We start from the raw sequence: 25,242 nt of genomic DNA, 5'->3' as shown, positions 1-25,242 counted from the left end.
AGTTTCTGTATCATTTCTAATTTTATATCTAAAATTATTTTGTAGAATTCAAGTGAATGACCAAATAATTGAGGTGGATGGGAAGAGTTTGGTGGGTGTGACACAAGCTTATGCAGCATCAGTACTGAGGAATACCAGTGGAAAAGTGCAGTAAGTGACATGTGCATACAATAACCATTAGTAATGCAGTAATTGGGATGAGAAGTTATCTTTTGTTTACATATGTGGCACACACACAATCATTGACAAGGGCAGGATGTTTGAAATGATTTCAGTGTAAAGTCCTGGCAGGAAAAATAGATATGACAGTAATGAGTTGTAGGGAAAAGGTCGGATTACAAACATTTCATGCATATTTTCCTTGTTCACCCTGTATGTGATCAGGATTTTATTTTCCAATGCATGTTTACAAAGTGAAACCCAGCTGTCAGACTGAAGACAATGGCTGGTTTAGAGCGGTGGCTAATTTGACAGTGAATCATGTCTCTTTTCCAAAGCTTACACTGTTCAATGGCATTGCTAGTGACTTTTTGTTACTTTTAAGATAAACTAAAAAAAGACATTAAAAAAACCCAAATATTTTACAGCATATGATTTATTCAGCAATGTTTACATTCACTGTTTTATGCTTAGTTTCTATTGAAATCCATTGCTTGTCATCTGTAACTATGAAGACACAATTTGTTTCAATCTAGATACCATAGATATGATTTTGTTCTTGTGTGAATATATACTTTCTACAAAGTATGTGACCTATTTTGTGGCATTGTTGGAAAACATGCTGCTTCTTTTTTTTTCTCTTTTTTTTTTCAACCAATTTTAAATATCTCCTGGCAATTCATTACGAGAGGGGATATAGGAAGATGCTGGAACGGGCCTGTTCGTTTGTGGGCGAGTGATACTGTGTGTTTGTAATACTAAGCTTGTAGACACTACACAGGCCACATTTTTTGCTCCATTGATTTTATACTTACAGGTAGCTTTGTTATCAAGAGAGGAAGAACCCTATTGATTTTTGGATCGAAAGGTCAAGGTCAATATGGGACTTTATAGAAATAGCTTGTAGACAATCTACAGGCCACATTTTTGCTCCATTGATTTCATATTTCACATGTAGTTTTCTTATCTAGACAGAAAGAACCCTATTGATTTTGGGATCAAAGGTCAAGGTCACTACTGGACTTCATAGAAAAAGTTTGCAAACATTCTACAGGCCACATTTATTGCCTCAGTGATTTTGTATTTCACATGTAGCTTTGTTATCAAGAGAGGAAGAATCCTTAATCCTATTGAATTAGTGGTGCAAAGGTCAAGGTCACAATGGGACTTCTTAGAAAAACCTTATAGACACTCTACAGGCCACATATTTTTGTTCCATTGATTTCATACTTCACATATAGCTTTGGGATCTAAAGGTCAAGGACACTACATGACTTCATAGGGAAAAAAAAGCATGTAGACACTCATTTCGTAGGTATATACCCCGCCTTTAGGAGCTCTTGTATGACTAGATATAATGAATAATGCTTACCTATATTATATGATGGTTCATTTTGTGTGCTTTGAGTTTGTCCTTCTTGGACTATTTCCCGTTACCATTTTTCAAATATGGAGATCATTACCAAATAAGATCTGGTGATTTTCAGCTGTTACATGGAAATAATTATGTGCGTATGAATCTTGATATATATATTACATTTGCATGTTTATTGTGTCGCCTGCGTTACGCAGTGGCGACATATAGGGATCACTATCCATCGTCTTGCGTCGTCGTCGTCACAAAAAATTTCTGTCACAGTTTTCTCAAGAACCACATGGGGCAACTCCCTGATATTTGGCACAGAGCATCAGTGTGGCCAACTGTATTGTGTAAGACATTTTCGAATCTGTCGCTTATCAACTTCCTGTTTGCCGGGACTTAGAATTTTTTACAGCAAAAAAATTTCTGTCACAGTTTTCTCAAGAACCACATGGGGCAACTCCCTGATATTTGGCACAGAGCATCAGTGTGGCCAACTGTATTGTGTAAGACATTTTCGAATCTGTCGCTTATCAACTTCCTGTTTGCCGGGACTTAGAATTTTTTACAGCAAAAAAATTTCTGTCACAGTTTTCTCAAAAACCACATGGGGCAACTCCCTGATATTTGGCGCAGAGCATCACTGTGGCCAACTGTATTGTGTAAGACATTTTCGAATCTGTCGCTTATCAACTTCCTGTTTGCCGGGACTTAGAATTTTTTACAGCAAAAAAATTTCTGTCACAGTTTTCTCAAGAACCACATGGGGCAACTCCCTGATATTTGGCACAGAGCATCAGTGTGGCCAACTGTATTGTGTAAGACATTTTCGAATCTGTTGCTTATCAACTTCCTGTTTAGTGACAAAAACCATTTCAATAATTTACTTTTTCAACATTATACGTGATATATTACATGTAGAATGAACTAGCAGGCGACACATGTCTTCCGGGGAAGACTTAATACTGCGTTTCAACGGTTGGGAATTCTGACGGATATGAAAGTAGAATGTAATTTTTAAAAAAAAGATCAATTTCATTTCTGAAAATACATGAAGGTATGAACTGCGACACTTACCACTAGTATACTTTTCATGAAATGTATTGTGCTGGCGCAAAGCATAAAGAGGGGTGGTCAGGCCTATTTAGATTTCCATCTACAATATCATTTCTTTAACCTGATGACACAGTATTAAAGGAAACAAAGTATAAGCAAACTTAGATGTTTTAATTCATATATCTTGCAATTGCAAATATAACAAAATAGATCTAGCACAGATCACATTCATATATCATGAGTTGGTAGATCCTCAGTACAAAATTTTAATCTCTACTGTTCAAATGTTGATAGTCCTGCGAGACCTTCCAAGAGCATACAAAACAAAGAATAGTGTTTAAACTTTGCCACTTTACTGACCACAGATCGACGTTGCATTTGCTGCTCCAATGAACACAAATCACCGTCGTAAATTTTGTAAATTTACTATTCCACCTCTCTATCTATCTCCATCTTTCTCTCTGCAAAAATATCGTGGCGATGGTTGTTGCTGTGTCGTTCCTGTTCTAACGGAACTTATTTTTTGTATTGACATGATAGCTTTTGGCAGCACGTTATATTTTGTTTAAGAACTCCTACGTGTAGTATTAGTACTTGGTACATTATCATCTGCACTGGAAGTAACAAGGGCTATCAAAACTTAAAAATCACATGACTGCAATGTATGAATTTAAAATGAAACAATGTTCCGATAGTAACTTGAAACTCTCCTATTTGTAAGGCATTATAATTTTCTGTCTATAAAATGAAATAATAGTTCTGTCCTTGACTTCAGTGGTCTGACCATCGTACATGTAAGACTTCCGTAACTGGACAGTTTCTTTGCCAAGACATTGACTGATGTAAAAAAAGAAAAATCTTTTTCAAAGTGTATTGCAACAGCTTTTATATTGCATTAACATATATCTGACGAATGAAATCCGATATTAAACGTGGAGTGATTTTGCGAATGGTAGTGATTAAAGGGGGGCACCATTGATGCTGGATGCTGACCCACGAGGATGACTTACGTCACCTCGAAAATTAATCGGATGATTTCTGAAATTCTCATGTCATAGAATGGAATAAAATAAAATCTCTCGCAGTGTTGTTTTAATTATAGTCCCTCCGCAAACCAAATTTGTAGTGTATATAGCAACCACCCTATCCATTCATCTGTTTTTCCATTCCACTGTGTTTGAACATTAACTTTGTAATGGAGAGATATTAGAAATTCATACTATGCATAAAGGTTGGTTATGATTAGACAGGGTATCATAACCAAGAACTAGAATTACGGAACCTTGCTGAGGATTGGAGTACCTTATTTTAGCCCATATGATGGAGATGGGGTATACGCCCCATTAATACAGTTCTAGCATAATTTGATTGTGTAGAACCAAGTACACTGTGCACCTTAATTGCAAATTGAATTTTTGAAGTCATGATTTTAGTATTGTATCTGTTTTTAGATTTATGATTGGAAGAGAAAAGGATCCCAGTAGAAGTGAAGTAGCTCGTCTGATTCAGCAATCATTGGAACAAGATCGCAAACGGGAGGAAATGAAGAAAATGGAGCAAGACAAGCTCCATCGTCAGCTGGAAGAGCAGTTCCACCCTCGAGATGAGATCATGGAGCACGAGCACATGAGGCGAATGTCGGAGACGGAAACTGGACGAGAGTTAGATGAGACGGATGAAGAGGAGGAAGACGAGGATGAAGACCATCTGGTGGATGATGACAAGGTGTGTTTTTTGTTCAATTTCATATTCCATTTCCAAAGTTGCAGGATATTATGTTTTAAGGTTCATAGGTGTGTGACAGCAGTTTCCAGTTTTAAGAATTGACCAGTGAATGTTATACTTCATATATTGACTGAAGATCACTACGAGTTTTTAAGATCATGTAGAAAAGTCAAAGGCACCTTGACTTCTGGATTGAAAGTTTGTTTCCAGATGTACAAATTTATTCATGTTAATTAGATAAAAAGGTGGTTTTTTTTACCTGAATTTAGTTTTTGAAATATTCATTTTCTGCTTTTACATGTATCATACTGCATATACAGTATAATCTGTCTAAACCGGCTATGTGTGGTTCCAAAGAAATGGGCCGGTTTGCACAGAGTCCGGAGTGCAGAATGTTGACAAGAATGAGAGTTGCTTCCCTTGTATTCATTATCTATGCATATGTGTGTAATGATTGCTAACGTTGTAATATATCACAAAAGAATTCAAAATATAAATGTCAGTGTTTTAATGTCGTGCTCATTTTTAAAAAAATTCAATTTTTATTAAACAGTTTAAAATCTGGGAATTATTCGCGCAATTTTCTGTTGGTAAATTGTCGATTTCGTCTACATCATCGCCGTTATCAAGTGCTACATTATGTACGTTCGTCAAGTTTGTGTTGTGTTCGTTTAAAATTTGTCTTTTCCAGCTTTCATTGTAAATGTATCGCTTTCAACTGTCTCAATTTGTGAAACGGAAACTAATGTAATGCCAAGTGATCGACCGGACATGGCGAGTGGTGCCTAACTAACTGCATATCATCACTATTTGACTCGCCGTAGAGTTCCGAGAAGTGCACGAGGGGAAACCCTGCTTTTGGAAAACATAATGGGATTGTTGCCGATTTTGTTTCATTCCAAGAATGTATCGAATACATCGATTAATTGAACTTTGTCTTTTAATGTCAGTTCTCGTCTCTGTCGTTAGGGGGCGCCATTACCTCGTGCGTGGTGCTGTCATAATTGAAAAGTGCACCCCTAAAAATCAGGTTTTATTTTAAACTGATCGCGACTCATCGCCAGTTGCACTCTTTTACTTACCTGTGGCTTCCCTTGAGACACCCTTTGTGTACACCGCGTGTGATCGACCGAATACCGACAGGTTGGTCATTGTGGGGTGGCTGGTTTAAATGCGATAATTAGAGCTAATTACGAGCAGTTGGGACCTTGTGTACACCGAATACAATTGACCGCAACAATTAGGGTGGTGTATCATCGAGGGACCGGTTTACACAGGATAATTAAAGTTAATTGATAGCAGTTAGGACTGTGTAAGCCGGCCGATATACAGAATACGCAGTATCCGGAGTACAGGGAATTATTAATAAAGGATTTGTTAAAGAAATGTTAGGGACTATATTTTGTGGCCGGAATTGACAGAGCGCCGGAGTACTCAGAGGCCGGTTTGGACAAATTATACTGTATTATTATCAGGATTTGGATTATGCTTTCAAAAATGAACAATTTCAATATTATTTTCTTAATGTTTGCTTACTGCTAGCAATTTATTTTAAGTCAAATCTCTTTAATAGTGTATATCTTGTATAATTGAAGTATATAATTTGACTTAATAAGCTATATCTCTTCTGTATACAGGGAAAGGTATTTTTGTCCAGGTGCATTTGAAAATGATTTTGCTCAGTTTTAATTTATTTAAAGTCTTATTTTGCTACTTTTATGTATTAAATGAATATATCTTTGTCCAGTTTTAAATTTGATATACATGTATTTCCAATAAAGGTGAAATGAGCAAGGGGGGGGGGGGGGACATTCCAATCCAAAGTTTTATTAAAAGTAGAATGTTTTTGATTGCTTATTTTTAGAGCACTTCATAGAAATCGGTTGTGTTTGGGGTTTTTTCTTCATAGTTTTTGTTGCTTTTTCTTGGGGGTGGGGGGTTATTGTTTGTTTTTTATGAATCAGTCATAATATTACATGTAATGAAAGGGCTCTACATGTTTCATTGTTTAATGTAGGACATTGATGAATCTGAGAATGCAGACAATGACAATCAGAACAGTCACTCGGAATCAGACAACTTGGCGATGGACACCCTGGAGACGGCTGCCGGTGACAGCACGCCCTTGCTTATGCCACCCGACCTGGAGGAGGAAAGCCCCACTGACTCACCGGATGAGAAGCCATCCATGGAAGTATTTGAACTGCAGGAAAGCAGTAGCGAGTCCATATCTCCTGACATGGAGTCTCAGGCACTATTCATAAAACTCAAAGAGGTGAGGTCCTATTATATGGTGCTACCTGATACGATTTGTATTTCATGAAAATAGTATTTTGGATAGATAGTACATATAAGCAAAACTTGTCTTCTAAACAATCACATTTTGATGCTCCCTGAACATTTTTCTGGGGAGCATATAGTCACTGTCATGTCTGTCCATCTGAGCTCATATCTCATAAACCTTTCATCAGAAATTAATCAGAATTCGATCACAAATATTCCTTGGGACAGGGACTTTTGGACCAAGGTCACCCAGAACATATACAGTCAAACTTGTATTAAGAGGCCATCCAATGGAGAATGGAAAAAAGGTCACATATGACAGATGGTTTCTTTATACAGGTTTACTGATTTTCCACAGTGAAGGCATTTAGCAAATACTATACAAAGATAGTTTGGTCAATGGAGAATAGTTATAATCTAAAATACAATGTTTTGTCTTATAATTTTCTAAGACATAAAACCGTTTTGTAGTAAAAAGCATTTAATATGTACACTTGTGACTAAAAAATGCTTCAGAAAGTAAGTGATGAAGTGTTGCTTCTCCTTTTGTACAATAATGCTGGAAATGTGTTATTTAATTTTAAAGACATTAATCAAATCACAATATCCATCCTGCACAGCAAATCTTTTTTAAGTTTTGAACTAATGCAGGCAACTCTCTTGCACTCCGATGTATCGAATACTCTGGATATGTCGAAGTGAGTTGCTAGTCCCAGTCATGCCTATACACTGAACTCATTCTAGAAACCTTGGATATCTCCTACAGGAAAATCGCAAATACTCCAGTTATTCAAGTACTTTCTTTTTTCAGTATTTACCTGACTTATGTTGCAATCAGGCTAATTTTCTACTTTGTTGAACATAATGGTACACTGTATATCAGGTAGTAGATTTTCACACCCAATCTACCCTGCACATCTCAAAGTCAGTCGAAATTCACCCCTTTGCTCTTGTTTCACTGATCCTTGATTTTGTTAAATAAATAACAACTCCGGTTTTGTTAATTAACCCCACATGGCCCTACATGTTGATTTCTTGTTGAGTAAGTGATAGTTTGAGTATAATCATTGATTCAGGCAATGTAATTAAAATTAGATGTTAGATCTGCTCACATACTTGCATACATACATTATATATGCGAGTATGCGAGCGGATCTAACATCTAATTTTAATTAGATTGTGATGCAGAGTGTCGACTAAACAAGATCATCACTGAAACCCGTGCTGTTTAAAACAAAATTGTTACGGACAATATCTCGAAGAATAGCCATGCTCGATCAAAATCAAAAGTGAGAATCATGTGTAACTGAAAAATGTATAGTCATTAAATAAAAGTAAAATTTCATACAGGTGTTCTTTAAATATAAGTACAATAGATTAGGTATGACAGGGGGGGGGGGGGGTGTTATGGTCACATATGACTGAGTCACTTAATAAAATGGGTCACAACAGGGCAGTTTTAACTCTACTTAATATAAGGGAAAATTCCTTACTTCGACAGTTTTTGAATAGGTATTGATCATATCGCACAAATAAGTAACAGGCAAATGGCTCTCAGACAAAGGTCACTCAAGCATTTTGTAAAGGTCAAGATCACTCAGAATATATACCTTATATTTGGAGAGAAAATAACTTCATTTCAACAATATTTCAAGTTATTGATCTTTTGGACCAAGGTTTTTCCAAGGTCATTTTGGAAAGGTCAAGGTCACAGAACATATACTTTATACTTGTTTCAACAGTTTTTGAATAGGTAATGATGATGCTGTATCACACAAATAAGTAATACAAATGACTTTCAGGCAAAGGTCATTTTGTAAAGGTCAAAGTCACTCAGAACATATACCTTATATACAATATTTCAACAGCCATTGATCTTTCTGGACATGAGGGGAAAATTCCTTATTTCAACAGTTTTTGAACATGTAGTGATCATATATCACACAAATAAGTAATAGGCAAATGGCTTACAGGCAAAGGTCACTTTGTTAAGGGTCAAGGTCACTCAATATATACTTTATACATGTATATGAAAAAAACTTTTAACAACATTTCAACAGTTTCTGATCATTGTGCAAGTCATTGGTCATATGAAGTAGTTCACTGGTTAGATGCAGTTTTGGGAACATCCATCAGTTTTCTGATATTTTTTGTCATCACTGATGTATAGTATGCTAGGTATAGGTTTCTGTCCATTGGAAGATATACTTGTGAGTTGCCATTCTCATGAATAGACACTGATTGGAAGTTATGCCAAATAAAGCACTCGCGTAATATATCAAATTTACAGTAATTTACAGTAAATATATTTATATGTTGAATGAGATATTGTTTAAATTAAAACTTTATCTTTGCTAATAAAGAAAGAAGAAATTGCACATGAGGAAATATTTGTTTGCAAAATTTATCATTGACCCATGTTTTTATGTTTTGAGAACTGGTGCATTGCAAGCAAAAGTTTTGAAACAATAATATGTAAGAATAACTGTATGACTTTTTTATTTTTATAGGCTCAGTATAAAAATGCTGTAAATGAAGCAGAATTGGCAAAAGTAAAAGCAAGAATTATAATGTTGGAATCTGCTGAAAATCAAACAAGAGAAACAGAGAAGAAATGTGAACAAATGGCTCACAGGCTGAGGGAAATGGAAAAAAAATTGGAAAGCAATCGCAAAGAGATTAACCATTATCAGGTAAAGCATGTAATACTCAGACAAGACTTTTTTCTTCTTAAAATGTTTTGTTCTCCAGTAGAAACAGGTTCACTCTATGCATTAAATGGCACTGCTTTTTTCCATCACAAACAAAGATCTGCTTGTATCTGATTTCAAGGATGAATTCTAATCATAATGCAGATTAGAAAATGAGCACCATATGTATATATATATTTATTTCCAATGTTTTTACTTTCGATATCTCTACAAATTGTAGTGATAGCCATATCCTAATGAATACATTGCAGTTGTGAACAATGGGCATATGAATCTTGATGAATATAGTATTTTAATGGCTGGGAATACCTACAGAATTAAAAGTAGAATGTAAATTTCATTTTTGAAAATATGTGAGGGTATGAACTGCAACACTTCACTTCGTCATACTTTTCATGAAGCGCTAACACTCGTTATGAAGTATGCTGGCATGAAGCATCACGGTTCACATCCTCAGGTATTTTCAAAAATGAAATTTTTTTCAATTATGTAAAATGTGGGTCATGGAGCTACTTTGCTCTTTCTTATCTACCGTTGTAAAGTTCTAACCAAAATGGGACTAGGGTAACTTGAACTATTGGGGGGTAGGTGGGGGGGGGGGGGGCTATATTTTTATACCCCCCGCAACAAGTTGTGGGGGGGTATACTGGAATCGGGTTGTCCGTCTGTCTGTCCGTCCGTCCGTCTGTAGACGCAATGGTTTCCGGGCTCTAAAGCATTATCCTTTCCACCTACCGTCACCATATCATATATATGGACTACCCATGGGATGAAGATGTTCCCTATCGATTTTGGGGTCAAAAGGTCAAAGGTCAAGCGCACTGGACATCGAAGTAGCAATATGGTTTCCGGGCTCTAAAGCGTTATCCTTTCCACCTACAGTCACCATATCATACATATGGACTACCATGGGATGAAGATGTTCCCTATCGATTTTGGGGTCAAAAGGTCAAAGGCCAAGTGCACTGGACATCGAAGTAGCAATATGGTTTCCGGGCTCTAAAGCGTTATCCTTTCCACCTACAGTCACCATATCATACATATGGACTACCCATGGGATGAAGATGTTCCCTATCGATTTGGGGGTCAAAAGGTCAAAGGTCAAGCGCACTGGACATCGAAGTAGCAATATGGTTCGGTTTGTCATGCCATTTGTTTTTTACACTCAGAAAAGAGGTAGTTTATACCTATTACCAACGCCCTTTGGGAGATTGGGGTAAGCGGGGGGTATTCTTAGTGAGCATTGCTCACAGTACCTCTTGTTATTTGTATAAATTGATACCCTCATTACACCAGTTTTAATTCTGTCAAAAATAATCTAAGCACTAGAAGTAAAAAAAAATCTGTGTTTATTCTGTTTTGAAGGAAGACAGAAATACAATCATACAATGATGCAAACTTTTAATACTATAAACCAGTCGTTGGTACAATGTCTATTCTAATGGAATCCAAAGTCCTCTGGTTTGAAAAGATTGTGATATTGAACTAACCTTGATTTAAAAACAAAACAGCAGAAAAAATGTGTTTGTCATAAGAATCCGAATGTACAATGTATATACGTTGTTTGCCCAATAAATATGAGAAGAATCCATCTTTAAAAAGTGGTGACGTCTAACTTTTATGAACTGTAAAGCATTTCTTCAGCTTGGATTTTTTTAATTGTAAATTCGTAGGGCAAATAAGGCCCCATGTTAACCTTGTCTTTTGTTTCTCAAAGTCTTTTCGTTTATTTCTTACATAAATGAAGGATATTATTAAGGGTCATTGAATGTGAAATTTAAAAAATGCATTCAATTTAGAATGATTATAGTGTTAAGAATTGATCAGATGTATTTTATGATCATTGTAGGATATGCTTGAGGGATCCCAAGGCCAATATATTTCATTAGAAAGGAAAATGAAAGGAGAGTTCATAGGCCTAGAGAAAAAATACCACAAGGCCAAGAAATTGATAAAAGATTATCAGCAGAGGTATACTTATTATGAAACTTTGAAAATAGAATTGGTGCAAATGATAAACAAGATGGAAATACAAAGTTATTTTTATACATGATTTTAATGTATATTTCATTTACCATTTAAAATATACATGGTACAATGTTTATGAATATTCTGTATTTGAGTGTATTTTCATCTTATAGGGAAAAGGATTTTATTCAAGAAAGAGAGTCTCTCTTACAACAACAAGCAGAGAAAAATCAGCAATATGATGATTTAGTAAAATCCCTCAAAGACAGGGTAATGATAGAATCTGACTCATTTAAGTTTGTTAAAAACTGACTGCTTTGTGATGATGCTTATGCACTTTATTTGAAGAAACCTAACTTTTGTGACCAAAACAATGTAGTTAGATATGCTAAGGAATGACTTTTGATGTGTTGCAGATCTTTGAGTTGGAGAAGGAGCTGGGGGAGGTACAGAAGGTAGCAGGATTACCTGTCCTCGTCCCCACCACTCAGCATCCATTACCGTCACCGACTGTTCAACCCAAACTTGTTCAAAGTACGAACAAGAAAGTACTCTTAAGTGTATACATATGTGTAAAGATCCACTGTGAAATGTTTACACTTAATTTTTCATTAATTTCTCAAGTCAGATTATAGCTAGCGAGAAACAGTATATAGAGAATATAGAGTATTAAAACCAAGGTTGTGTTTGTATTTCAGAAGTTGAATCTTCTCCATTAAATGAATCAATGTCATCGAATTCGGATATTTCACCAAATAAAGCAGGTCAGTCATTTCAAATTGATGGAAACTTGCATGATTTTTTAAACTTTTCATTAATATGGAAATTCTATTCAAGAAATTCTGATATACTTTTGAGAGGTATAACATTATGGAAAAGTAGAGAAATCTGTTTTATTTATTTGATACAATTTAGTAAAAGGATGTTGTCATGACATTTGTATGTTGTTTTTTTTTCGGCAGAGAATGGACTTGAGGACGACAGTTCCTCATTGGACAGTTTTAGGGACGCTGTCCCTCATACGTCATTACTGGACACATCAGCCAATCGAGACAAAGGTCAACTGGCCGCTGCTGGCAACAGGGCCAGAAGGCCGCCTAGTAAACGCAATATTAAGGTACAGGGGAGGGAGGGTACTAGAATATGCGGTGCATCCTGCCCAATTTTGTCAGTATTCTCTGAATTATATATTGTTTAAATGTATTAAGGGACAGGTAACTTGAACACATTTACCAAAGCCTAAAATTTGTTCACTTTAACTCTTAGGTTTTTTTCATGAAATCATATTTCTGTATATTCACTATCTTATAAGACATTTAAGGAATTTGTACACATGTATAAGGGATGAAATTTCCCTCATTAAAATATTTTAAAGTTATTAATTTTATTCATGCAGAGACTTCCTTCTTAGTCTTGGTGTTAGGATCAAATTATTTTATTTATTGTAAAAGAATGAAATTTGATGATACCCAATACAACCTTTGAAATGCCTGTCTATGATGTAATATTGTTAATTACTTTATAGCAGGGTTCTGAAAGTGAAACTTTTGAGGATGAACAGGATGAGAGTGGATTAGAAACTTGGATCAAACATGACAGGTTTGTACCATGCAAATTATACATGTATATCTAGGATCCAGTGTCATGTATTTTGAAAAAGTCTTTATTGTCAGAGAAATTTGAAGTTTGGCATCGTGATATAAAAAAATTTGTGTCATTACTGTCACTAAACAGAATTATTATACTTTCATGTAAAATACTCGAATCTGATTGGTCGAGAAGCATTTGAAAAAACATATTGTTACCCTCTGAGAACAGAAAGCACGCGCCCCAGGGTGATAATATCTAGCAACGGGTAACAGTACTTGACAACGGGTGATATTATAAAAAATTATCACATGCATCAAATTTATACGCGTATGGTTCGCCGTAGATTGTTAGACGACGTCATTTGAGCGTTTGTAATAAACGGGAATACCCGCATCGATATACGAAATATCGCATAACAGTGATTGATCAAATGTCAACAGACGTAAGTTTTTCTGCTTTCCTGTTTACATAACATTCAGTATAATAAAACAAATATTGCATGTAGTTGAGGGTAACATTGAAATTTTCACACCTCGAGAAACCATTGTCAACCTCGGCTACGCCTCGGTTGACAATGGTTTTCTCGGGGTGAAAATTTTCAATGTTACCCTCAACTACATGCAATATTTATATATTATTATCTATCACTTTACAAGATTTTGAATTGAGCAAATCCAGGCTATTTTGTTGTCAAGATTTGTTCAGTTGGGTTTTTAAAATGTGAATTATAGATAAAAAGAAAGAGAATTACTCTCTTCAATTATGAAGGGAAAGAAAATAAAACTTGAGCATGTACATATCTGAAGCATGATACAATGTATTCGAATAACCTTCAATGTGAATTGCTCCAGTTTATTGACAGAGTAAACATTGATTTCCCTGTTATTTGAAATGTGTGGCATGATACACATGAACATATGCTGTGTACGTGTTACTCTGTATATCACATTTATTTCATCAGGCCTTATTTTCACTTGGATTCAATGATGTATTTCTTCATGAGACATATATAACTTTTTCAAATCATCATTTATGCTAAAGTCTTCTATCTTTAAGAATTTATTTGTGAGAACTAAATTTTTGTGAATGGCTAGTCTTGCAAAATTACACATAATGTTTTGTTGAATAAAATGTGATTTACAGTAGTTAATATAAAATGTATTTAATTTTGCATTTTGGTTGCTTTTTATATGCCAAGAGTTTTATTTCTATAACTACATTATTTTTTTAGTTGAACATGGCTGTTGCATATTAATTAGATATTCATTTTGCTTTTATTTTATTCAGTTTCAGTAGTAGTGAAGATGAGTTTTTGTAAGGGCTTTTGTTTATCTGTAGTTTATGTACTCATTCACTCTATACATTATTCAGTAGTGCATAATAAACTTCTCTACGGAAACTCAAAATAAGAAAGTACGTTAAAATCTATCATGCTCTGAACCTGTTCACCTGTCTTGTTCTTTTGATACCCTGGTGTTCTGAAATTCTACTTCTGGTGATGTTTTCCATCTCTTTAGCTCAGATTATCGTCTCCAGCATTAACGGAGAAATGTATATAGACTTCATGAAAGAGAAGGATTCTCCATCTGTTATACACTACTGATTCGGTCTTTACTGGATATCCTTACATCATGGCCAAAAAATTGAAGATTTACTTTTACATGGAGAATGATTTTGTTAAGATAGGATATCCAGTTGAGACTTGCCTGCTGTGGAATGGTTTAACATAATATGAATCTCACTTTAGTATGTTTTTGATATGTTTGTACTGTAAATGTGCATCCTCAGGTGCATGTGTCATTATATATGCATGAAAAGTAATGGAATTTTATGGGAAATTTGATTTGTTTTAATATTTCAGTGTGAATCCTTACATGATATGCTGTGTCCTTAATTTCAAGTGTGTGTGCCCTGTGAAATTTGTTCACCCGTTAATCTTTTGCTTTATTTTTTTTTTTTTAACATTGTTAAGTATAGTACAAGTTTTATGTTTGCGAATGTGTATAAGCTTCTAATAGACCATCGCCACTAGGTTCAAAACTTTGTACATATATTTTTATTCATGGCGTCCAAGTTGAAACCCTCAAAACTAATTTGAAGTTTAATTGTGATCATAGATAATTATCAAACTTTTAATTTATGGATCAGGTGTCCCTAAGTTTTTGCATAACCAGTTTCCAGCTTCACTTATTATTTTGCGTATCTTTGTCACAAGCCATTTGTTTTATAGCGACAGCACAGTCAAGAAAAGTGATGCAAAAAAGAGAAAAGCTCAGCAGAAGAATTTATTACAACCCCCCAATATACCACCCCCTCCCCCACCTCCCCAGGGGCCCGACAGTGATTCTGTCAGTGACCAGTCCCACTCCAGGTAGGTATTTGGGGCACGCCCACATGGCATTGTGACCGGCTTTAGTACAGATCCTCAAAAGAATTAACCACCTCTATGCAGTGACTAGTGCCCTCTGATTTAACCCAGTGTAATATCTAACCCCAATTTAGTGAAGTTGATTTTAAATACTAATATTGTTTTAAAATAACTAATGAGTGAATGATCAATATTGTATACAATCGTGTACCTGCCTGCAGACTTATATGTAGATTATCCTTGTTATTTACTAGTGACCAGTAGGCTGACCATTTATAGTACTGAGTGGATTATATGATTACCATTCTCAGTACTAGTACTGAAGTCTACATACACCTTGTGAAACACTGTTTACTTTTAATTTCTTTCAGATTAACTCATTAATCAAAATGTATCCAGAATAGTTACTGTAGTAAAGGTAGATTACTAGAATGCATAATATGTATGTACAATGTAGACGTATGGTTATTCTATATTATCTTTAAAATATTCAAGACAGCATTGTAATATCATATCATATATATCTTGTATATTGCACCACACAGCTTCTTTATCTATTGTATCTCTATTCATACATGTATAATATGAACATTCTTGTAATCAATTCTCGTTCATACAAGATCATTGTGATGTGAAATCATTCTATTTTACATGCAATTTGTACCAAATTTTTGACATTGAAATACAGTAAAATATCTCTATCTCGAAGTCCGAGGGACTTCGAAAAAACTTCGAGATATCCGGGGGTTCGAGATATCCAAAATCGATCTTGAGTATATATTTATTTCAAGGAGGATATTTGATGTTTCAAAGATGAAACGTGTATTATTAAATGCGTTATCGTTATTGTGAGCATTACCTTCAAGCGCACTTCGGCAATTGTGTGCGTTTATCTAACCCAAATGTTAATGATATAGCATGTATCATTCAAAACACTACCCCTGAAATCGGGTGTGTTAGTTCATTATTGGCGGTGAACTTCATGCATAATATTGGAAGGCTTCACTAATCACCCAAGCTGTTGAACCAATTATTGCGACCTGGGACTACTCGCAAAAGGCGAGCGTGGATTAGCGGTTATTAATTATAATTTGGTGTAGTCGCGGGCGTGAATGTGTGACTTGACGACGTCAGGTATGGTAAGCAGAGTGGAAAATTGACTGCACTTCGAGATAAACCAGGTGAATTTAGGGCATGGGACCTTGAAAATACTTCGACATAAGCAGGGTATTCGAGATTACCGTGTTCGAAATATCAGAAGTTTTTAAAATCATGTATATAGGGAAAACGGCCGGGACCGGCGTTCGACTTCGACTCAAGCAGGGTATTCGAGATAAACCATATTCGAGATACAGATATTTTACTGTATTACTATCATACATGATTTGTAAATGTTTTCAGAGTGTATTATTTATTCAGCAAGGTATCAATTGAAGTACTGTGTATTAAACTACAATGTTTCACTGAGGTTTTTTTTTTTGGGGGGGGGGGGGGGGGGTTGCTATTTTAAATCCCATAATCTTATTTAGAATCTCCATTTTCTCTTACACTGTGCTGCTGATGTTTTACAGGCAGGATAGTGAAAATGAGGATTCCTCATCAACAGTGTCTCAAACCTCATACGACCCTTCTCAGCCAATGTTCAAAAACATGCACTCGGAAATCCCCGACTCCATGCCTGAAGTGGTTGAAATCCCCTCCACAGGCAGTGCAGGGAAAAGTAAAGGTAAAAGATGTGTACCTGTATCGGGTGTCTCTAATACTGCATTGTGTTGTGTGGTTTTGCATATTATGCATTTAGGCCTGGTATAAAAATATCTTTGTCTCCAGGTACAGCTTTTTAGAAGAAGAAAAAATTGAGAATAAGGCTTTGATATTAGTAGTTGCTCATTCTTCTTTCCATAGGAATAAATGATATAGCCGATATAGAATAAAATCATATACATATGTCAAGATTTGTCAGGAATATAATGACATTGAGACTGTAAACCAAGAAATTTTTATCAATGGCCTAATCAGTTTTGTTCTTGAGTTAATGTGTTGGAGATTTCTACACTGTTTTAAAGTAAAATGTTTAACTTTTAAATGTAAATGATTTTTTTGTATAAAGAAATTGTAAAATGTGAAAAATGGTTTTGTATAGCTAATAGTACTGTTGCAACTGTTTGGCATGCGGTGTGACTTGCATTGTGATTAATGATTCACTCAATAGATATTGTGTTATCGTTTACTGTTCTTCCTAGTATCATATAACAAAGCATGAAATTATCATGTCTGCATGAGCATGCTTATTTACATATATTTGGAATTGTAATTGCAGTTAAATTTCAATTTGCTATCTTTGATTTTATTTCTCACAAAATACATATGATATCTCACATTTCTTTCAACAAAATAAAGTTTCCCTCTCTATCAGGCTGAAAATTTGCATGGAAAATTTGACTATGACCTTGTGTTGTGATGTCAAGGTTATGATAGAACAAGCCAAAAATGTACCTAAATTGTTGTAATAAAAAAAGTAATGTGGATTACAAACAGAGGCATATACATTGTATATACACTGCAAGTTTGTTTACCTGTTTTAAAAACATTCAGAAACAGGTGAAAATTGTTATCATTTATTATTAACTTCAAATCTATCATAATGGTAATCTTCGAAAGTTTATCAATACTAATTATATCTCTGCTCTGAGTGATGGGAATATGCTGTCTTTGATTAACCATTCTGCCTATCGTTTATCTATATTGGATTTATATGACGAAAAAATCAGAACTTTTGTTAGTACCAAACTTAGTCACTTTGTCTTGATAAATTATACCATCAGACATGTTTTGAAACATCAAAACACCTTGCTCACCTACAACTCATGAGCCAAATCATTTGAAAAGCTCATAATGTGAAGCAAATGTTGGATTAGTATCCCCTCTTGCTTTTTAGTTAAGCAACAGTCTTGAAACTTAATCAAAATGGTCACCTTTTAACTTGAAAGTGAAGGGAACTGCATGCATTTCAAGTGATTAATATCTATATTGGTTGCTATCTGTCACCAGATTGCACGGAGAAAGAAAAGACATGGGCATGAAATTGAAGCATGATTCAAACAGGTGTTTATTTTGGGTACAAAAGTCAAAATATGGGAAAGAGGTTTATTGCTCGGACAAGAAATGTGCGAGTTGTGCATGAACCTGATATGTATGTCTCTTTACCTAGGCCTAGGTTTGTCCAAATTGTTAAAATTTGGTAAGAGTGGAGGTAGTGCTGAAAACTCTGGTGTGGTTTTGTTGTCCAATCGTTCACTAAATAAGGATCATGTGACCTCTGGAGAGGAAGGGGGCATTACTCTGATATCCAAACGCCCCTTGGATATGTCAACAGAGTCACTAGATGGTAAGTTCTATAGCTTCCCATGCAGAAAAAGAGAGAGAGAAAGGAGATTGTTTTCAATTTTTTTTTTTAAAGAAATGTTTTGTGAATACAGTATTGTGCTTTGTGATTTAGTGTCTTGTGAATGCAGTAACATACATGTACTGTATCTTGTTTTTCTTGCTGGCTAACAGTGAGGAGTGCATCCCCTAAATATGTACCAGGTAGGCTCTAACAAGCACACATTACCCTACCCTCTATTGACATTCACTTCACCCCCACCATTTTCACTAGTGACGATGCCTAGAAGTGTCGTTCAAACCATATAGCATTTTGGTGATATTTGAACATTTTAGAAAACCATGCATGAATATATTATATATGTCAGCTGTATATTGTGCCATACTGTTCATGTTCATAGTTATGAGTAACTTTGTATTATTACTAACCAACCAACATGTGTTTGAAGTTTATGGTATTAATTATTAGACGATTAGAGAGAAGATGGGTCTAATGCAAAACATTAAGGCAAAGAAAGTTTAAATCAACTGTTTTCTTTAAGCAGATTTTTGCACATGTGAATTATGAAACTCATACTTTTTACATGAACTAATAGATATATGTGTAATAAAGTATATTTTTTAAAGTTCATATTACCTATGAAAATCAATTTAAGATGCTATAAACAGTCATGTACATATTGTATCATGTCTATCATGTGAAACCCATTCTATACAATGGTATATTTACAGGTGCTAGTACAACAAGTGACGTTTCCTCTTACATGGTACAAGACTATGATGATGAAGATGGGAGAAAGACTTTCTTTTCTCTCAATATCTCAGGAACTCCTGCCAATGATGTCAGTACCTCAGAGCTGTTTATATATATCTACACTGTATATTGTAATATCAAAACTGAAAATGATAGCAACAGATTTAATATTTTCTTGTCTGTTATCCTTAGAATGACATTACTTCTGTGATCCCTTGTGATTATGTACACATGATGTTGATTACTGGTGATTTATTACTCCTTTTAGGACAAATCTTCTAACAGACGACCGGTCAATCAGTTTCAATCTGGGTCCATTTCGGAGTGGTCAGTAGAAAATGTTGCTCATTGGTTAATGCTTCTCGAGTTAGAAAGATACATCCCTCTGTTTGCGGAGAAAAATATCACAGGACCTCAACTAATTCTACTAGATGGCACAAAATTAAAGGTAAAACAGCACAGCATGGTGATTTTTTAAATTGAGGATCGTAACAGGAATTGGTGTCACTGTACAACGTAAAGTACATGTATCTGATTTGTACCTATACAGTTTTAGTAGCAAATTTTATCCGTAAATTTATATGAATTTCAAATGTTTTTATGTACATGCTCTTCAGAAAGTATAGGTCATGTAGTTAAGACTTTATTTTGTCAAGATTTAGAAATACATTTTACAACTTCAATCAATGCCTCTTGTTGGCTCAGATATTAGTGTGTAGGGGTCAGTGGCATGCCTGAGTGGGCGACAACCATGCTTTCTCTAATTAACTGTATTACAGAATCAAACCATTTTTAAAGTGTTTACATGGAGTGAAAATGTATGGGGAGTATTTCTTTTTAAGTCAGCTATTATGTTTCTAGTCCATGATAAATGACATTAAATTAATTTTACAGACTATGGGCATTGCAAGTAGTAAAGATAGGGACTTGCTGAAAAAGAAAATCAAAGAAATTAAAACAGGAATGGAAAAGGAGAAGAAGATTCAGGAAAAAGAAAGAAAAGCTAAAGAAAAAGAACAGAAAAAACAGCTTCAGAAGAAAAAGTGATCAGTAAGAAAGAAAAAATTCATAGTATCACCCTGTTGTGAAAACTATTGAGGCAATAGCAGATAGTGCTGTTACAAATCTACTTCTTAGCAATGGCCTGGCTAAAAGCAGAAACTGATGCTGCGAATATGTTACCGCCCCGGAAGATACTGTATGTAAATTAAGGGGAAAACTGAATATTTAATCAAATTTAAGGTTAGTAACAAAGGTTTAGTGAATGTTCATGTGATGCCGATTTTAGAATGCTCATATTCTTTAAGGTTAATGATTGTTTTACATGAACAAAGTTAGGGGTTCAGTCCGAGTAATGGCTGAACCTGCTGCATATGGTCACAAAGTGTAGTCTGTGTGCTCACAACCCAGGGGTTGTTGTTATTGTTTTGTTGTTGTGATTAGAAGAATGAAATTTTATGTCAAGTTTACTATGTACAATATGATTGGTTGAAATATCATCTTTTATTTCCATATATGATATGTATTGAACAAGATGATAGGCTGTCATTTTCTAATGTCTTTTATGATTGGCTGAAAAACTGCCATATTGATTGTCTCCCTATGATGTATTTGTTTAATTGAAATCTCAACATGACTATAGGAGGCTGGAGCCCTGGTGTCTTCTCCAGCCATTGCAGGGTATACACATACATAGCCATGTTCAGAATATTTGTCTCAGAGTACAAAAGACCACATCAATTGCTTTGTTCCCAAGAAAGATAATCAGAACTTTATCATATCACATAACACCTACAACACCATGTAGTTTTAGTTTATATACAAAGGTATATCCATTGGTTGTTAACAAACATATACATATATATGTATCCCACCATATCTTTTTTTAGTATGTAAACTGAGTGCCAGTGGTTGTTATGTGTATAAAAAATATATTCAAACTTGCGTTTATTGTACAATATATTTGTATTAGATATCTATATATTATCATATTGTCACAGACAATACCAAATAAACATTCCAGAAACATCGTAGCTCCGTTCATCTATCAGTTACTTAAGGTCAGTGGTTTTTTCCTTTGCATTGTTGTTTGAAAATTTTCATAATAAACATTAGCATGTTTCATCAGCATTACACCCTTGTGTCTGATTTTAAAGTCATTAGGTGAAGGGCAGATGGAGATAGAGAGGGGAGATACTTGTATACGTACATTTCTGTTAAATTTCATGAATTAATAATACTGAGATTAGTAGTTCAATTTTAACAGAAATTCCATGTGTTAATGGCTGTTATGTTTTACCATTGTCTTTAAAATACTCTCAGATTGTCACAAAAATGCTATTTTTAGTGAAACTTTTGCATCTTGATTACTGTTGAATGAAAATACTTTTGACATTGGTGCTAAATGTAATCAGGAAGTTGACATACAAATGTGAAGAAAAAAAATTCTGTCATGTTCATTTTGTGATGATTTTCTTTTTCATTTAGTTTTGTCTTGTGGATGCAGTTTTAGGCTTGTTCTTCGGAATGGAATCCTTTATGTTGTGAATCATTTGTTGTTTCGTTTGTTATTTTTGGTTTGGAAAGGTAACAAGTTATCTTTTTTTTCTATCTCAAGGTACATGTATTTTGAGTTCAGACAAATGGTTCACTAAATTGGATTATTCTTTGCAGCTGTTTACAAATTTTCATTAAGAATAATATTTTTGGGACCATAATGAGTGTATTCTGTCTTGATTCAAGTAGCTGTTCCAGTATGTATTCTGTCTGGATTCTAGTAGCTGTTCCAGTATGTATTCTGTCTGGATTCTAGTAGCTGTTCCAGTATGTATTCTGTCTGGATTCTAGTAACTGTTCCAGCAAGTGCCCATGGCATTCCCATTGGAATGACAAGCATTTCATTGATGTTTGTGGTTTAGAGATGGTTTATCAATATACATGTATCTGTTTACCATGTTGAGTAAATCAAGACTTTGTCAGATGTTATGGGCATTGACTGAAATGTATATTCATTAAATTGAGGACCACTTTAAATGAATAAAGGCTACATTATTCTTCATAAGACAGAAAAAATGAAAGTGTTCAGAGATTATGATATATTGAATGACTTGATCATGCCATTTTGGATCTTTGTCTATACTTTTACTGACAATAAGTAGAGCTAGTATTTACTTTAAAACTATACATGGTATTGTCACACAAAGTTTTATTCATATGTCTCCCGTTCAGTCGACCAGGTCTTCTCTCACTGGTGCTCATCTGTGACATTGGTGCATATAATTGCCGCTGGAAATTTATTTTGGTAGATTGATTGTTAAATATTTATATATACACTGTATTTATACACCTATATATGTATCAGCATTTTCTTTTCAATTGAAGGTTGTGTACATTCATATAAAATCTTGTTTTTAACAATACACATAACTGTATATCATGATTTTGCTTTCCTAACAAGTCTTGTATGAGGAAGGATGTTGAATAATCCTCTTTATGTGAAAAAAAATTACATTTTTGTTATATTAACCCTTCAAAATGAGTTGCTGTATAGCAAATTTATCTACGTAATAGTGCTTTTTTCCGTAAAGTGCATTTCTGCTGAATCAGCTACATATGGTACATTGTATGAACACATTCAAAATAATTTAGTATTTTAGAGCAATGAGCTGTGGTATATCTAACCCTGTAGAAAAAATATTTTATCAAATATCCTTGCTTTTGTTATTTAACATTTACTTTTAGTTCTTGATTCAAGCTTTACCGATAAAATATTTCATTGTTTCCATTAATCAAGGAAAAATATATTTTCTAACATTCTGTGAAATACGTCTCTACATGCAACACTAATCCCAGTATGTTGTATTTTTAGTTCTTTCAAAATTTGACCCTGATTTGTTTTTTAACCTACAGTGGACGTGGTTGGGTTTTTTTGGGGGGGGGGGGGGTGAATTTTTAAGCAGGGTATGATTTTTCAACTGTGACTCATTTCTTTCTGAAACTGACAAAAATAAGTAGGGGGAAAATATCTGGGGACTTTGATGTAATTATGAAATTTAAAGTCATGTTACATTCTTGCAGGAAAACATGCAGACTGTCTCTCAATCTGGAGTACAAGGAGACAATTGTAAAGGGGTAGATACCTTCGATGTAAACATGTTGTACATGTACCATAATCAATTTAGTAATGTGCATTGTAGTAGAGAACACCTATTTATATTTCTACTTAAATGAAGGAACTGGTTACCAGTTGCATTGGTTGCTTTATAAAGGTTGTTGAAGATTTTAAATTTTTAAATGTACATTGTAAATGCAATTTTTTAAATTTTTGTGGAAGGTGGAGTCATTCTACCTGGTCACAGAATGACATGCAATATGCAATCACAGAGAGATTTTTTTTACTTCATGAACATTTTGTCAGGATGTTAATTCTTTGAACAAAAATTCTGTGCAATTCATTTCACATCATTTAAACAAACCTAATTTGGAATCATTACTAAAACAATACTATTTGACAACAGTAACACTATGTGTACATGTCTGATGGATGAATGGTGTAATTCAATGTGATAAAAATAAATATATTTATACAAGTACAAACTGATTCATTTTTTTTTTTTTTTGGTTACAAGAATGTTTCTTTTTGGATTTTTGACCAAAATTTTGATTGACAGTACATACATTCCCTCTGGAGGTACTGTATGAGCTATTACCTTTGAGAACTAATTGGAGGGAGATTTCCTACTCGCCCGTCAGTCGGTGGAAAGGAGCTGCTCTGAATGCAGATACAATATATAACAAATTTAGAATATCTCTCTTTTTTGGTGAGGTAAGAACGTGATGCTACACATATGATTACAAAATATTCAAATCTTCGACATCGTTTTATGCATGTGAACATGCCTTTTAAATTATTTTGAAGAGTCGCAGGCCCACTGAAGATCTATGTACCCTTCATATGTGTAACAGAGATATATTCAAGATACCTAGATGTTTGTAGAACCTGTGAGAAGAGTGCGTACCTTGTGAGCAACACTAGTTATAATTATGTTCTTGCTAGATGGAGCACACTGTAATGCTCCTTACGAGTCTAATGGTAAATTTTCAAATAAAGGGGCAAAACTCTTGCGAGGTTGAAATGGATCAAAATTGCAATATGATCTGGAGGGTCCCACAAAGAAGCTACATGCAAATTGCAGCTTTATATGTAACGGAGAAATGAAATAGAAAACCACAGATGGATGGAAGGATTCCAGACATAGCTGTATACACAATACGTCCCGTCTAAAGATAGGCGTATAAAAATGAAAGTTCAAAGTGCGATGACTATATGAAAGGTGAAAATAACGAACCGTGATCAATCTCATAACTCCTATAAGCAATACAAAATAGATAGTTGGGCAAACACGGACCCCTGGACACACCAGAGGTGGGATCAGGTGCCTAGGGGGAGTAAGCATCCTTTGTTGACCGGACACACCCACCGTGAGCCCTATATCTTGATCAGGTAAACAAGAGTTATATATATTTGCCCTCAAAAATTCAAAAAATCCACTGTCAGAAGTATTATGTGTGCATCATCCATCAATTCAAGGAATATTCTGCACTTCCACTTGTAATACCGTATTTAAGCAGAAATTTTAGCGTTGATTTAATTTTAGCATTATTAGCGAGGGTGTTGAGATCGCTACAATTGAATATTGCTAACAATTTATTATCTATCGTGAGTAATACAATGTAGCTATCTTTCTTGGAAAATCAGCTTTCACTAAATACATATACCCATTTTTATGGAAAAATCGCTGAATTTGTGACTCGTTAAAAATTCTGCTTATACATGTACAGTATGTAGTTTAATTGGGACATCACAAATACTCTCCCGGAATTC

The 25,242-nt window shown here is 34.7% G+C and overlaps 1 protein-coding gene across 23 annotated transcripts in view; it reads left to right on the top strand.

Moving 5' to 3' along the window:
- LOC125667030 (neurabin-1-like) overlaps nt 1-23,954 on the top strand; it is a 50,326-nt gene extending 26,372 nt beyond the window's left edge. For 2 of the 23 annotated variants that reach the window (XM_056154079.1, XM_056154080.1), the window contains exons 7-24: nt 46-150; nt 4,027-4,300; nt 6,318-6,575; nt 9,094-9,276; nt 11,144-11,265; nt 11,436-11,532; nt 11,679-11,796; nt 11,961-12,026; nt 12,225-12,379; nt 12,788-12,861; nt 14,140-14,166; nt 15,083-15,223; nt 16,792-16,946; nt 18,432-18,608; nt 18,779-18,808; nt 19,337-19,446; nt 19,627-19,806; nt 20,253-23,954. In XM_056154079.1, coding sequence (XP_056010054.1) covers nt 46-150; nt 4,027-4,300; nt 6,318-6,575; nt 9,094-9,276; nt 11,144-11,265; nt 11,436-11,532; nt 11,679-11,796; nt 11,961-12,026; nt 12,225-12,379; nt 12,788-12,861; nt 14,140-14,166; nt 15,083-15,223; nt 16,792-16,946; nt 18,432-18,608; nt 18,779-18,808; nt 19,337-19,446; nt 19,627-19,806; nt 20,253-20,405 — 2,425 coding nt within the window. In that variant the 3' untranslated portion in view covers nt 20,406-23,954. Of the gene's footprint in view, nt 1-45; nt 151-4,026; nt 4,301-6,317; nt 6,576-9,093; nt 9,277-11,143; nt 11,266-11,435; nt 11,533-11,678; nt 11,797-11,960; nt 12,027-12,224; nt 12,380-12,787; nt 12,862-14,139; nt 14,167-15,082; nt 15,224-15,591; nt 15,639-16,791; nt 16,947-18,431; nt 18,609-18,778; nt 18,809-19,336; nt 19,447-19,626; nt 19,807-20,252 lie in introns of those variants that run through there. The other 21 variants (XM_056154082.1, XM_056154083.1, XM_056154089.1 and 18 more) reach the window with 19 other exon arrangements.
- Nucleotides 23,955-25,242: the final 1,288 nt, after the last annotated feature.

Source organism: Ostrea edulis, chromosome 2, assembly GCF_947568905.1.
Source record: "Ostrea edulis chromosome 2, xbOstEdul1.1, whole genome shotgun sequence".
Taxonomy (NCBI): domain Eukaryota; kingdom Metazoa; phylum Mollusca; class Bivalvia; order Ostreida; family Ostreidae; genus Ostrea; species Ostrea edulis.
Note: the sequence above shows the minus strand (reverse complement) of the source record. Positions and strands in the feature narration are given on the sequence as shown.